Source organism: Haliotis cracherodii, unplaced genomic scaffold, assembly GCF_022045235.1.
Source record: "Haliotis cracherodii isolate W230 unplaced genomic scaffold, xgHalCrac1.p SCAF_12, whole genome shotgun sequence".
NCBI classification, from domain to species: domain Eukaryota; kingdom Metazoa; phylum Mollusca; class Gastropoda; order Lepetellida; family Haliotidae; genus Haliotis; species Haliotis cracherodii.
This window is the reverse complement of record NW_027266267.1, coordinates 1,953,405-1,968,936: the sequence shown is the minus strand read 5'-3', so window position 1 is coordinate 1,968,936 and position 15,532 is coordinate 1,953,405. Positions and strand designations below refer to the sequence as shown.

At 39.7% G+C, this 15,532-nt stretch overlaps 1 protein-coding gene across 1 annotated transcript; it reads left to right on the top strand.

Annotated features, from left to right (window-relative positions):
- The first annotated feature begins 5,009 nt into the window (after nt 1–5,009).
- LOC139458052 (uncharacterized) lies at nt 5,010–5,795 on the top strand. Its single transcript, XM_071239365.1, has one exon. The coding sequence runs from the start codon at nt 5,010–5,012 to the stop codon at nt 5,793–5,795; it is 786 nt and encodes a 261-aa protein (XP_071095466.1).
- The last annotated feature ends 9,737 nt before the right edge of the window (nt 5,796–15,532 follow it).

Here is a 15,532-nt window from a genome sequence, read left to right as displayed (position 1 = left end):
TATATAATGACATAGGAAACAGTTAAACATGTTAAATAAGTTGGAAATCTTAAACTTGAAAGAATATTCTTTGTAGTATGTTTTGATAATAAACATGTACAAACCATGCAAATGAAATCGAAAGGTTCCAAACATAGTTTCACGTTTCACTCAGCAATATTTCGGTTTATACACAGCGACTGCCAGATTATGACCGATTATACAACGGACACGATTTCCAAATTTCTGACTAAAAGATAAATAAAACAAGGGTTTGCCACAAACGTAGCTCTATCCCGCGCCCCTGTTGCAGAATGTATGACATAATTAGATATAAACAAACCTTACATGTTTTTTTAACCGAGATACAACTTGTCACAGAAATTGGAGAACAATTAGCAAAATAAACTAGTTCTGCATTTGAACTGTTTTTAAGTTATGCTCTGGAAACGAAAAGCACCTTCAACAGAACTCAAGTCCAACCTTTTGCTACAGAAACGTAAATGATGAACTTTTTAAAAGTACCCTAACAGCAAAAGGCACCCGTTCAGAACGTGACTGACACACATAAAAAGTTTGGCAAGTAAATATTCAGTGGTTTATAAATTATGCCCCTAAAATTAATCCACCCTTATAGAAAATACGTTGACATGGAATGTAGAAAGAAATTCTAAAATTCCTAATTAGCAAATGTCATCAGTTAAGTACATGCCTGACAGACATGCAAAGTGTGGTAAGAATAATATTTAATAGTTAATGAATTAGGCGAACCCTACTCTTCCAGAACCCGAGTCCAACCTGTTACCATGGAAACGTAGCAAAATAATGTTACTAAACATGGTAATAATAGCATATAAAAGAAATGGAAAGACTCGTAATTCTTTGAAGTTGAAGACACAGAAATACATAGTTTTAAACTATTCATCGGCACTGTTACCCGGTGCTTATAATAACAAGGCTAATTAAAAGAAGAAAAATGTTTCTCGGGCATCGACGCGCCACTTTAAACCTTGCGCATTAGTCATTTTAATCACCATAAAAGAATATAGTTTCATTTTCCCGCATCGTTTAGGTTGACTATATTATCCATAAATTGAACACTTGTTCATTAAAGATGCATTTTCTGAAGAAAAAAAGCCAAATTTGTTATTGGTGGCCAAAAATATTAAAATGTCTTCCGCCCTCGTCAACGTTTTCTGAATATATACTAAAAATAAAGTCCTACCTCCCTGCTCACTTTAAAATGTGCCCGATAAACATATATTTTATTTATGGAGCCCAATATTCTGAAAATGTGATTTGAGAAAAACGGCCTACCTTTAGAATACAGTACCACAAACTTTTCAAACACATGATCATACCCTATGACGTAATTTGTAGTATTTTGTTGCCAGTCACACCGGCGAAACAATGCCCTGTGACGTCAGGGGTCATCGAGTGTGCATAAGCTCCTCCCAGTGATCTATCATCTCTACACGAAATGTCATTGAATACCCCGAGGTGTTGAGAGTTTTGAGAATTTGTTTACTAATAATAGCCTGCAGCGGCGCATTTTAGACCAAGTGCTAGTTTACGAAAGCACTTTTATTTTTTATTTATTTTTTATTTCGTTTTTCTCGTAATTCAAGTGGATAAAATAGTTATAAATGAAAACTAATATACATAAATTATTTTTTCGGTTCATTAATTTTCATTATTATGCACAAGAATGCAGTTTATTATGGATATTATATTGATTCCCCATGGTGCTGCACACATCCAAATGCCGCAAGTGTTAGGCTAGGCTACTCCGAACTCTATCCTTAGCCCTTGGATCCCCTTTACGATAAATCACCCCTTTACGATCATTAGGGTTATGTACTCGTTTAGTGGCGATGAGATTACCCGAAGTCTATCCTTAGCCCTTGGATCCCCTTTACGACCAATCAACCTTTTACGTTTGACATTGTGGACGTAGCTCAGTTGGTTAGCTGTCGGGCTAACAATTCGAAGGTCGCGGGGTCGCGTCCGACGGATTCCCACTAAAATTGGTTGCTTGTCTTGAGACGTGTGACCTACGGCAGAGATCGTCCTCACAGTATACAATGAAAGATAATCATTTACTTTTGTTTAGTATTTCTATAGTTTTTAGTGAAGGTTATCAGCTGGTTATGCAAAATAAAGTATGGAGATATCATCAGACTTTGACTTTATATGTCAAGGTACGACATCCGAGGTCTTTGGAGTCATTGATGGTATATCGACAGTGACCAAAGTTATATGTGTAGAATTAAGGTTTTATGAATCAGCGCATACATCATTATTTTGATTTTTCATCATGAAACATATCTAAACTTACGTTTTGGTTACTCCCATGTGACCGCCTGTTGGATGGACGTGCAGCGATGTCAAGATTCCATTCTTCTCTGACTTTTGTACGACTCTTAGCGAATCCCATTTCTTGTGTTGGTAGTGGAGTGCATCAGATACTATCATATACTTTTTACACTTCTTTCGAAAATTACGCTTTTCAGTCTTCATTTTTTTGGGATGTACCACTTCTTTCAGGTAGCGAACAATCCGGACATATTCCTCTTGTTCCACTTTGATCGGAATGGATGTGGTTAGGGTAACGTCGGAAAAAAATAGCTGAGCAATAACGGGTGGGGGTGGAGGTAAGGGAGGGTGAGGAAGTGAAGAGGGTCGGAAACCTCGTGCTGGCGGCTGTGATCAAAGAGCAGAATAGTTTTTGATGACCAACAAGCACGTAATGGTCGTACACAAACTGAACTGTTTGCTTGAAGTTGGTGAATCAGGAAAATCATGTGAACATTGTGAGCAAAATACTACCAGTTATAAAATGTGTTGATTTGTTAGGGTCAAACGCATATTTTAGGCCCTAAACATTAAAGATATGTTTCTTAGTGTAGGTTATTTCAAACCCAGCGGGTCAATGTTTTCTCCCGTTTCAGAATTTAGAGTTACCTAGTAATAATATTGGATGTCAGATATTCATATTTACCGCTTTTGATGCTTTTGTTATTGCCTGTTTTTATAAATATTCACTGTTATTTAAGTATCCCTAGTTATTTGTTTTATTTGCAATATTTAAACAAGGCAATGTTCACCAAAATATGTTTATAAAACACGTTAAAAAGCAGGGAAACCGTGCCATTTCGAAAATATCAAAATGATTAGAAACATCGTTTTTGGCGGTCTTTCTGTATTTATTTTCCAAGATTTCATCAGTTTGAATAGAATCAGACACTATTAACAAACATGATTACATTATTATTTTTGCCAGACAAAGGACTTCTAATGTAAAATCATCCGTAGATGCAAAACAAAAACACACTAAAGGTAAAAATCATACTCACTATATATGTAAAACTGAAATGACTTTATGTTTGGGTCATACATGGCTAGCTTCCAAGCCACAGAGTAGTACTTAACCTGATAGTGAAACGGATACTCGGGAAGCAATGGAAGGAGGGTTATTTCCCTGTCAGAATTCAAACCCGAAAATTTCAGGTCCGAAATCAAACTCCCTCATAACTGCGCCATTCAGCTCCGTTTACACAATTTGGAGGAACGACTTGATCAAACAATTTGGAAATATGAGCTAACACGGGGACATTAGGCTTTGATTTGGTTCGCAGAGGTGTGTTTGTTGGATTGGAGGTGTGTGGGTGAGGTTTGGGGAGGGGGCTTGACTGTATTTGCAGTTAGTTGTAGCTATTACCACCAACTATATATCCACCAAAGCTAATATGCTAGTCCCTGAAGAGGGGGGTCCATTTATCCCTAACAGGGTGCAAATACTATGTACAGAAAAAGTGCCTTGGGTACTTCTACTATGGGGGTCCAAATACTTCTTTACATCGGCGTTGGTAAGTATCTAAGAGGTTGGAAGATGGATCTTAATTCCAATAAGATCTGTTAAGCCCATCGAGCAAGATTAACGAGGAGTTAGATGATTTAAATAGTGTAAAATACCAGCTGACGGTTAAAACGTCACTGAGTAAAAATAACGCCGCATATACCGAACCTTATTTCCAGATCAACCAAGAAGTTATAACCGAATCTGATACTATAAGCGCATCATTAGATGCATCAATTCAGTGGATACAAGAAACTTTAGAACGCTGGACTAATAGAGGTTCGGGTTGGGATGTGGATAAAATTGATAGTTTACTGTAATATCTGTAATTGAAACGCAGTAGTTTTAAACTAGCTAGTGTATTATATTATGACAGGCCAACAGATGTCCTCTCTTGTAATGTGATTAGTTGCAGGTAAGCGCAATCACGTGCTCTTATGTAACATGCGACAGTCTGAATAAACAGCCGGTCAAGTGGCAGGCTCGTCTCCCTACTCCCGCGTTTGTCGTTCCTCCCTGAGAACCCAACATTTTGGCGAGGATGGGATTTAAGGTAGCTATGAAGTATATGTAAAGGAATTTTGGTACGTTTATCTGGCTGTTTGACGGTACATTGACGAGGTGTTTTCGTTGCGACGAGTGTGTTAGCCAAGAGCACGTGGTCTGCTGACCTTTGTTTCACCCGTCAGTGTGAAGTGGGAGAAGCGGTATAGATGAACATTGACTTTTGTTTCGCTCTTCTTGAGGCATTATAACAGTCACTATCTTCAGCTCAGAGATTATGGCTACCACAGGTTTAGTTTGTGGATTGTTTGAATTTAATCCAAAGAAGTCGACAGAATGGTAGGAATGGTGTGAGATACTGACACATGTTTTCGTGGCAAACGGAATTACAGACGAAGACAAGCAGAAAAGCATACTGTTAGCGTCTTGTGGAACTGAGACTTACCAGTTGATAAGAGCATTGGTTCAGCCCGTGAAACCTAGCGAGAAAACGTTTGACCAGCTGGTGGTTTTATTGAAAGAACATTTCACGCCTAAACCATCGGAAATTGTACAGAGATTTAAATTTCATTCACGGAATAGGAAGGCTGGTGAGAGTGTAGCTGCTTATGTCGCCGAATTGAGAAAGTTGACTGACGGGTGTGATTTTTGAACGTCTTTACAGGCCATGTTGAGAGACAGGTTAGTGTGTGGTATTTGTGATGACAATATTCAGAAAAAGTTGTTGTCAGAGACTGCTCTAACATTTAGTAGTGCATTGAAAATTGCTAACGCAATTGAGGCGGCAGACAAGAATCTACAGGATCTTCACGGTGATAAAACTGTGGGACATTCAGTACACAAGTTTCACAGTAAGCCATCAGCACAATGTACCAAAAACCAGAGGCCTCATGTTGGATCTGGAAATAACAAACCTTGTTTTAGATGTGGAAAAACAACTCATGCTCCACACATGTGTTTTCATAAGAATGAGAAGTGTCATAAGTGTGGAAAACGTGGCCATATTGTGAGAGTCTGCAGGTCAGAAGAATCAATTCCGCAGAAACAGAATTCTAAGGCTAAATTCAAGGGAAGACAGAAAGTGAATGCTGTAGTGAGTGAGGTGAACTCGTGTGGCCCAGGTAACAGCAGTGCTAGTGTGGAAGACTTGTTTGAGAACTTGCTATTTCATGTTAGCACTCAGCCTTCGGCTAAAGGTGATCCAAACTACCCAAACCCCTACAACATTACAGTGGATGTTAATGGCACACCAGTGACGTTTGAGGTTGACACGGGATGCCCAGTGACGATTGTGAATGAGCAGACGGCTCAAAGAATTGGCCTTCAGTCATCGACATTGTACACATCACAAGTACCCCTGCGAAGTTATACAGGACAGGAAGTAGATTTGAACGGTTTACTACTGTGGAAGTATCTTACGAGGAGAGATCTTACTCCTTACCGATTTCCATAGCCAAGGGTAATGGTTCCAATCTTCTAGGTCGTACATGGGTACAGCCTTTGAACTTTGACCTGAGGGATGTTTCGGTGAACCTTATGAAATCTACAGATTTGTCACTTAATGATGTTCTTAAACGACACTCAGCTGTTTTTGAGGAAGGTCTTGGAACACTTAAGGGATTCCAAGCTCACATCTACGTGGATAAAGATGCAACTCCGAAGTTTTTCAAATCTAGATCTGTGCCGTATGCATTACGTCAGAAGATAGAAGTTGAACTTGATCGCTTGCTGAGTGAAGGCATTATTGAGCCAGTCAAGCATTCTGAGTGGGCGTGTCCCATTGTGCCAGTCATTAAACCTGATTCTTCTGTCAGGATTTGTGGAGATTTTAAACTGACAGTAAATCAGTTTTCAAAATTGGAGCAATATCCAATACTGACGTTGGAAGATTTGTGCACGAAGCTATCTGGGGGTAAAAAGTTCACCAAACTTGACATGAGTCATGCGTATCAACAGTTAGTCTTGGATGAAGAATCGCGAAAATATGTCGTGATTAACACCCACAAAGGACTCTTTAGGTACACAAGATTGCCATTTGGAGTATCTTCGGCACCCGCTATCTTTCAACGGATGATTGAAAGTATTCTACAGGGACTTGATTACTCAGCGTGTTATCTCGACGATATCATAAACTCTGGAATCGACGACAGTGAGCATCTTCGTATTCTGGATGAAGTACTTCATCGATTGTCAGAAGCAGGATTACGTTTGAGAAGAAACAAGTGTGTCTTTATGGCTGATGAAGTTGAATATCTTGGTTATAGACTTGACAGTGAAGGTTTGCATCCAGTGGAGAAAAAGATTGCTGCAATTCAGGAAGCTAAGGTCCCTGAAAATGTGAAAGAATTGAGAGCTTATCTTGGTATTCTGAATTACTACCATAGGTTTCTACCAAATCTGCCTGACACTCTCTCCCCCTTGTACAAGTTGCTACAAAAAGAAGTGAAATGGTCATGGAGTACATCTCAACAAAAAGCCTTTGAGAAGTCGAAGAACTTGCTTCAGTCTTCGGATGTCTTGATTCATTTTGACAGCTCCAAACCACTTTTACCGCAGTGTGATGCATCCCCCTACGGAGTAGGTGTTGTGTTGGCTCACCAACTGCCTGATGGTTCGGAGAGACCTATAAGTTTTGCTTCAAGGACACTGACTAAGGCAGAGCAGAATTATTCTCAACTTGATCGTGAAGGACTGAGTGTGATCTTTGGACTGCGAAAGTTTCATAAGTATGTTTATGGACGTCATTTCCAGATCGTGACAGATCACAAGCCGTTGGTGTCATTATTCAATGAGAATAATCCAGTGCCACAGATGGTGTCTCCAAGAGTTCAGAGATGGTCAGTGTTGTTGACTGCATATGACTATAAAATTGTACACAGGAAAGGTACACAGCATACCAATGCAGACGCATTGAGCAGGTTGCCAGCGCCTGACTCGGGGAAGCCTATGGAAGAGATGACAGTCTTAATGCTTCAGGAATTGGACACGTGCCCTCTGAAGTCTACGGACATAAGTATCCAGACTGGCAAGGACCGAACATTGTCTATTGTTCGAGAATTTGTGATCCGAGGTTGGCCGCAGCGTGACAAGTTGGATGACCACTATGAGCCGTACTACAGAGTTCGTTCTGAACTCAGTGTGATGGATGGATGCTTATTGAGAGGTTCGAGGGTCATCATTCCATTGAAACTCAGATCTGTCATATTGTCAGAGTTGCATCAGTCCCACCCAGGAATCACCAGGATGAAGGGCTTGGCCCGAAGCTATGTTTGGTGGCCGCATCTAGATGCTGACATAGAAACAACAGTAAACAGTTGTGATTCCTGCCAGGAAGACAGGAATTGTCCGAGTGTAGCTCCCCTACACCCTTGGGAGTATCCTTCTCAACCTTGGCAAAGACTGCATATGGATTATGCTGGTCCATTCATGGGTAGCATGTTTCTTATAGTGATTGACGCCTACTCCAAGTGGATCGAATGTGCACCTATGTCGTCGTCAAATGCAAAGGCTACCATAAACCAGCTGCGTCGGATGTTTGCAGCTTATGGCATACCAGAAATTATTGTAACTGATAATGCTACAGCTTTTGTTGGGGAAGAATTTGCTACATTTATGTCCAGAAATAGAGTTGAACATGTGACAACATCCCCTCATCACCCGGCTGGGAATGGCTTAGCAGAAAGGGCGGTTCAAATAATAAAAGATGGATTAAAGAAGACAACTGGTGACACAGTTGAAACTCAACTACATAGGTTACTATTTTCTTATAGAATTACACCACAGTCTACAACTGGTGTATCACCTTTAATGTTGTTTCTTGGACGCAGATTGCGTTCGCGATTGGACTTGATGTTTCCAAACCTTACCTCAAAGGTGAAAAAGAACCAGAGAAAACTTGTGGATCAGTCAGCTCTAACGAAATGTAGGGCATTCCATGTGAATGACTCGGTGTAGGTTAAGAACTTTGCTTCAGGTCCAAAGTGGATTAGTGGACAAGTTGATAGTGTAACTGGTCAATTGTCGTACATAATCAAGTTAACGGATGGAAGATTGGTCAGAAGGCATGTGGATCATGTCAGACGCAGGATGTCTTTATCTTCACCCCGAAGGGACGTTATTGAACGTTCAGACACTCCGCTAGAATCACAGTCTTCACGAAAGAAGGAGTATGAATCAGACTTACCTGACACATCACAGGTAGATTCCCATGAGGAAAGTATCCAAGGGGATGTTTCAAGGGTACCAGATATGTCTGAACCGGGGGAGGAAACGCCGGTAGTGACATCGCCTGTAGCACCCATACTTCGTCGTTCAACCAGAGTGAAGCAGCAACCGTCTTATCTGAGGGACTTTGTGTCAAAGTGACATTTGAGTGAACTGTGATTGTCATTTTCAGTGTCAAGGTGGCATTTGATTTAGCTGTGAACTACAGTTACTTGTATCAGGACTATAATACTTCAGCAGGTTATCAGTATTATGTGTCGAAAAAAGTTTAGTTGAATTTCACTTTCTACTTTAACAATGTTTTCATTATGACTGTAACTTGTCAAGTTATCAGGGTTATTAGTACTTTACAAGGGTCAGTGTACATTGTTAAGTTACTTATACTTTATGAAGTCCCGTGGACTATGTTGTTTATCAAAGATTATTATTTTTGTTTCAAGGTAACTTAAATTTAGGAGGGGTGGATGTAATATCTGTAATTGAAACGCAGTAGTTTTAAACTAGCTAGTGTATTATATTATGACAGGCCAACAGATGTCCTCTCTTGTAATGTGATTAGTTGCAGGTAAGCGCAATTACGTGCTCTTATGTAACATGCGACAGTCTGAATAAACAGCCGGTCAAGTGGCAGGCTCGTCTCCCTACTCCCGCGTTTGTCGTTCCTCCCTGAGAACCCAACATGTACATTTAGATATAGCAAATTATATGCCTTTTATAGGTGGATCATGTGTAGATTTACTTTTGTATTATGAAAAGAAAAAAAACACAATTAACGTAAAAAATAAAGGCGATGACTGTTTGAGAATGATGATAAGATCTGCCATGTTCCCAGCAGATCCTAAAATTGCAAATAGACCTTCGATCTATCCCCAAAACGACGGACTCAACCTTGATGGTATAGACGAACCTACACCAATCTCGCAAATTGATCATGCGGAAAAGCAAAATAATTTAACTATAAATGTTTTCGGACATTCTCCTTAAAGAATAAGCAGGATAACCTCGCCCGAGAACATATTCCCAGAATCAATTCATTTCTGACCGAAAAAGATGGTAAATATCATTATACGTGGATAAAGAGTTTAAGCACACTATTATTCGATCAAACAAAACATGCTAGAAAGAAATATTTCTCCGAAAGATGCCTGCATGGGTGCAGCAGACAAGATCTATTAGAAGCGCATAAACAAGACTGCAGAGGTGTTGGACAGACTGCTATCAGGATCGATATGCCTAAAGAGGGAAAAAAATATATTAAAATTTGAACATCATTGTAATCAAATGCCAGTACCGTACATAATTTATGCTGACTTCGAAACACTTATCAAACCAATAGAAAATACCGAACACAATACTGAATGTAGTTTTACGCACAAATCTCAAGAACATATTCCTTCTGGGTTTGGATATATAGTTGTAAGGTATGAGGGGAAAACAAACCCGCCCGTGATTTACAGAGGTCCCTATGCAGCGGGAAAGTTCCTAGAATATCTACGAAACGAAGAGAGAAGAATTAGGGAAAATGTATCGCGTAAGAAACCCATGTGTATGACGAAGGATGTTTGGAGGGCCTATGAGAGGTCAACGAGTTGTCTTGTTTGTAATAAACCCCTGAATGGGGATTCCGTAAGAGATCATTGCCACGACACGGGTAATTATCGGGGAGCCGCGCATAACGAGTGTAACTTGAAACTAAACATGAATTCTCAAACAATACCCGTCCCCCGTCAATTTCATATTTATTTAAATAATATTTGAGCTCCGTGAATAGGATTAACGGAGAACATAGAAAGGTCACACCTCGTATTAACAAACGTGGGTGACAGAGAGAGACATTTTGTTTTGTTAATTTACTTTATTTGTAATTTATCATGTACAACGAATTATAAAATAATACTTTAAAATCATAACAACAACAAAAATGTTGGAGCTATTTTCATTGAACAAGAAGTTGTCGAGATGTATATGAATGGTGACAGTTGTGAAAACAATTTGAGACAGTGGAACGAAGACGTTGTGGATATCCCTTATACGGAAAGACATTACTATAGGCTTTATAACCTTTCTATCTATAACATCTTACGAGGGGTGTTCATTAAAGATTTCCCCTGACCCACTTCCGATGGACCTAGTGGAATGAAACTTGGCATAGGTATTAGTCTTTCTCCACATAGGAACAACCAGGAGTTACACACTTCTCCCATCGTTTTATGCAACTATGGAGACCTCGCTTGTAAAAGCCCTCATTTTGCGTCTCAAATCAGGACTTGACTTCAGAAATCAGTGTTTCATCATCTCTGGAACGTTTTCCCTTCAAAAATGACTTCATGGTTGGAAGAGGTGGAAGTCAGATGGTGCAAGGTCAGGAGAGTAAGGAGGATGTAGAAGGATTTCACAGCCACAGGACCGCGCTTCTGTCTGGGCAACATGAGAGTTGTACTGGAGCATTGTCTTGCAGGAGACGGACACCCTTGGTCAGCATGCCACGCCTCTTAAGCTTGATAGCGTTCCGCAATTTCTGCAGCAGTGAAGCATAATAAGCTCCTGTAATTGTGGTACCCTTTGCAAAGAAATCCATAATCACGACTCCGTGCTAGTCCCAAAACACTGTGAGCATGACCTTGCCTGCAGAGGGTTGGACACGTGCTTCCTTTTGGGGTGGCGACTCCACATGCTTCCATTGCATCGACTGAACTTTAGACTCAGGATCATAGTGATGGACCCATGTTTCATCCTGTGTGATAAGTCTGTCAAAAACGTTTGCCTGTTTGGGGGGGGGGGGGGTGGGGGGGGGGGGGCACATGTCGATAAGATCCGTTGAGCAATTGACTCGTTTCTGCTTTGGAAAGGTGTGAGCAACCTGGGAATCCATCGTGCAGACACCTTATGCATGTTCAAATTGTCATGGATGATTTTTTTCCACAGACCCTACACTGATCTTGACATCTTGTCCTAACTTGCGAACAGTTATACATCGGTCTGCTAAAATGGCGGTCTCCACTTGATGGATAGTGTCCTCATCAATGGCTGAATGGGGGCGACCAGGAATGGCAGCTGTTTCCACAGATGTCCTACCACACTTGAACTGGCGATGCCAGTGTTTAACAACGTCATATGATGGGGCATCTTCCACATAAGTTGCTTTCATTTCTTCGAAAGTTTCTTTTGGTGTGCGACCTTTCAAATATAAAAACCTAATCACTGCTCGGTATTCTACTGGCTCCATTGTCACACCCTACTCGATCATAACACCTGTAAAAATGGTAAGATTAATAGTTCGGTGCTGCAAATTCAGACATAATCCCTAGATACATGTACCATTACACATGTGAAATTTCAACCAAATATGATAACCCTAAGTGGTTTAGGGGAAATCTTTAATGAACACCCCTCGTATAACTCCAATTGTACGTTACTAATAGTTTATTCAATATTTATTTGATTGATTGGATGATTGATATGTATGATTAAATGGTTGATGTGCATGATATACATGATGAAATTATTTCATATGCACAATATTTGCATGTTTGAATGATTGATTGCTACACTCCCTTATTCGGTAGTCATTGGATCAATAGGCCGTATTGACAGCATTGTTCATGGACAATAGACAGACAAAAGAAGCACTGCCCGTGGGCAGTGGCGACTAATATCTTTTAATTATGAAATTCATATCTAAATTACACTGTGATATAATTCATGTGACTTTACTACAGACAACTATGCACTTCATAGAGTGATGCATTGCAATATTTAATGTATTACAAAGCCTGTGCGAATGAATAAACTCAGTCACCGACCTTAACCGAAAATCAATCTTCCATCAGCCAAAGTATTTTCCGTTTCAAGAAACCATTATATATCTATTTTAAACAAATAGATATCTGAATCTGTTATATCAATAACACAGCCACTATCAATCTCAGTTGCAAATTGAATTAACCAATTTTAATGCAATATTTAGATTGTTTACAAAACATATTAATCAAACATTTGCAAACATTTAATTTCCTTTTAAAATCAAGCACTAAAACAATTAAAAAAGATCCGTGACAGATGATAATTTGAAATATTGATCCCTTGTGGTGGCAGTGTCAATACAGCCAAGTAGGACATGCTTGACTTTGAGTCTCACATCACGATGATCCTCACCTTTCAATAAATATTCATGTGTTTAGCCTCTATGACCAGTATGACATCGTCGTATTATTACCTCTTCAAATCTGGACTAACAACCCGAGTAGGTGTAACTGATAGCTGGTACTATTTCATGTAATTGATTTATATCAACTTGAGTGTCCCACTTCTTTTGCATAAGATTTCTTATGTAACATCTAGGGGCTAATAATCACTGTATGGGATCCGAAGTGGTGTTTCATATTTATCAAGGGATGCTGCTGAGTTACTAACGATTCCAACATGTCTGGGTAACAACAGAAAATGGCTAGTAGCTAGGTCATTATATAATTCAACAAGTTAGTTTGAGAGTCGATGTGTACATGACATATTTATAGCCTGAAGACACGAAAGAGGGTCTGAAAATATCATGAACTGATTTAGCTTAGAGTTAAGGTTAGGATTAGGGTTAGGGTTTAAAGTTAGGGTTAGGGTTAGGGTTAGGGTTAGGTTGTCATAACCTAGGCATGCTTTGAAGCAGGTCGGAAATCGTCCTTTATTTTGTCGTTTTTGAGCAAATACAGCTATATACAATGTTAATAAACAAAACGTAGGAATGTATTTGAATTGAATGGTGTGATTATAACTTCAGTATTTCGGAATTCCCGTTTTAGTAACAATTCATAGACCATTTCATTAATCATATCTCTTTGAAAGCCATGACAAATGTATTTTGTGTCTACATTTTCTTGTGTTCTTTGTGGCGATGGTAACAGACAGAAAGTTCCTAATGTCAAGCACGGTACTAGAATACAGCGATTGTGTCGAGAATGGGATCATTTGAATAAGAATAACCATAGCAAATACACAAGGCTGGTTTATTTAACATGCGTTCATAAACATTCTGTATATACTCAACAATGTGCTTCTCAAGTATGTGGTAATATCTCATAAACAACCTGCCAAGCACAGGTGATTGCACAAGCAGGGTGTATGATATAAACATTGTATGCGTGGTCACAATAGTGTCTGGTGTGTCGTTATTCATCGTGTTTTATGCTGTGACACCCTTTACGGACACGTTGTGCTAACACTACACGTACATAAAGCTATAACTGCGTGTCATTTCTCCTCACTATTGTGCAACTGATTGCGAACACATTGACACAATCTTCTCCAGCTCAACAGGGAAATTCCTGAAGTGTATCCAAGCAAACATTGTCTGTCGTTCAGTACTGCTCTCCTTGCCAGTCTGAAGCATTACCGGGATGTAAGGTGAAAGGTGAAATGGGGTTTAACGTCGCGTTCAAGACTATTGAACTTGTATGGCGACGTGCATGCACGTGTATGTATGTGTGTGGCTGCTTGTACTAGTCCGGACTGATGCCGATTTGTAGTGTTAGCTCACTGAGATACCATGCCGCAGTTTAACATGAATACCCCACTCAGACACAGTATACTGACTCCGAGCTGACCAGTCCTTGTTTTAGCCCCTTAATGCCGAGCGCCAGACAGGGTAACAAGAAGTACCATCTTTCAACGTCTTTTGGCATGACGCGATCGGGGATCGAACCCCTGTCCTTCCGCTCTCCGGGCGGACGCTCTACCACTAGACCATGGAGGCGGTCATTACGGGGATGACAGAGACACATGTATTTGACAAAAAAAAGCATGTGTTGTTGCTACGATCAAATTCTGATTAAGTATTTCGCGATAATGTGGATGTAATATACATTTGTATGACACAAATATCAACATGAACAAAGAGATGCATTTTGTTGCCATAGTAACAGCCTCAGGTGTGCTATGTGCATCATAAGATCCCAACAACTAAACCCAGGTGTAGAAACCTTGTGAAAAATACACATAACAGTTATTCCAAGAAACTAGCGGCTTAAAAATAATACTCAACACATGTTGCTTGTGTTCCTGATAATAGTGAATGCATGAGGTGCTTGACCATTTCATAAAACAGCAGGGGATTATGATATTACTTTCTTCCGTACATGCATTTACTGAGAACAAGCATTTATCGTAGAACCAGCATCATCAAACAAAACACATTTTCTTTTTCTCAATGATGTTAATCTACTTTATTTTCCTTGCACAGCGAGTAAGCAAAAAGAACAATAAAAAGGATTTGGTGTTATAACACGCATTTGTTTCACTTCACTATAAGTCTCTAAATTTACCATGGAGCGAAAACCCAAATACTGTCATATATGTCAGACTGAACGTTGAATAGTAAAATGAAATAAATACAAAATATTAATATGATGATGATGTATCGATGTGGCTAAAATAGCGTAGACAATCAAAGCCGATATATCAGTGTGACAATTATTTCTAGACAGCCAGAGCCAGGAAGGCTTTTAGTTTGTAATTCACTGGGAACATGTGGCGACAACAGCATCATGAAACACATTTTCTATGTAATTTCTAGTATTTTTGTCAAGTTCCATCCATCCATGTACTGGCAAGGAGTTTGACATATGTTAAATGTATGTGTTCAAAAGCAATTGAAAAGGAACTAACTGGAAGTCTCTAGTAACATATTGATAATCACTTGTGAGGCCTAATAACATGAACTTAGCAGGAGCCGTTTGTTCAAACGGGCGCGGGTTGAGGTGACATACTGTATGGAACAACTTCCTGAATACATCAGTAGTGACTTTCTGGGGTGTAGATTCTAACACAGGTATCAAGGGGTGAGTGAGTGAGTGAGTATAGATTTATGCAGGTTTTACCAAGATTCCAGCAATATCACATCGTGGGACACCAGAAATGGGCTTCACCGATTGTACCCATGTGGGGAATTGAACCTTGTTTTTTGGTGTTTCTTGTCAG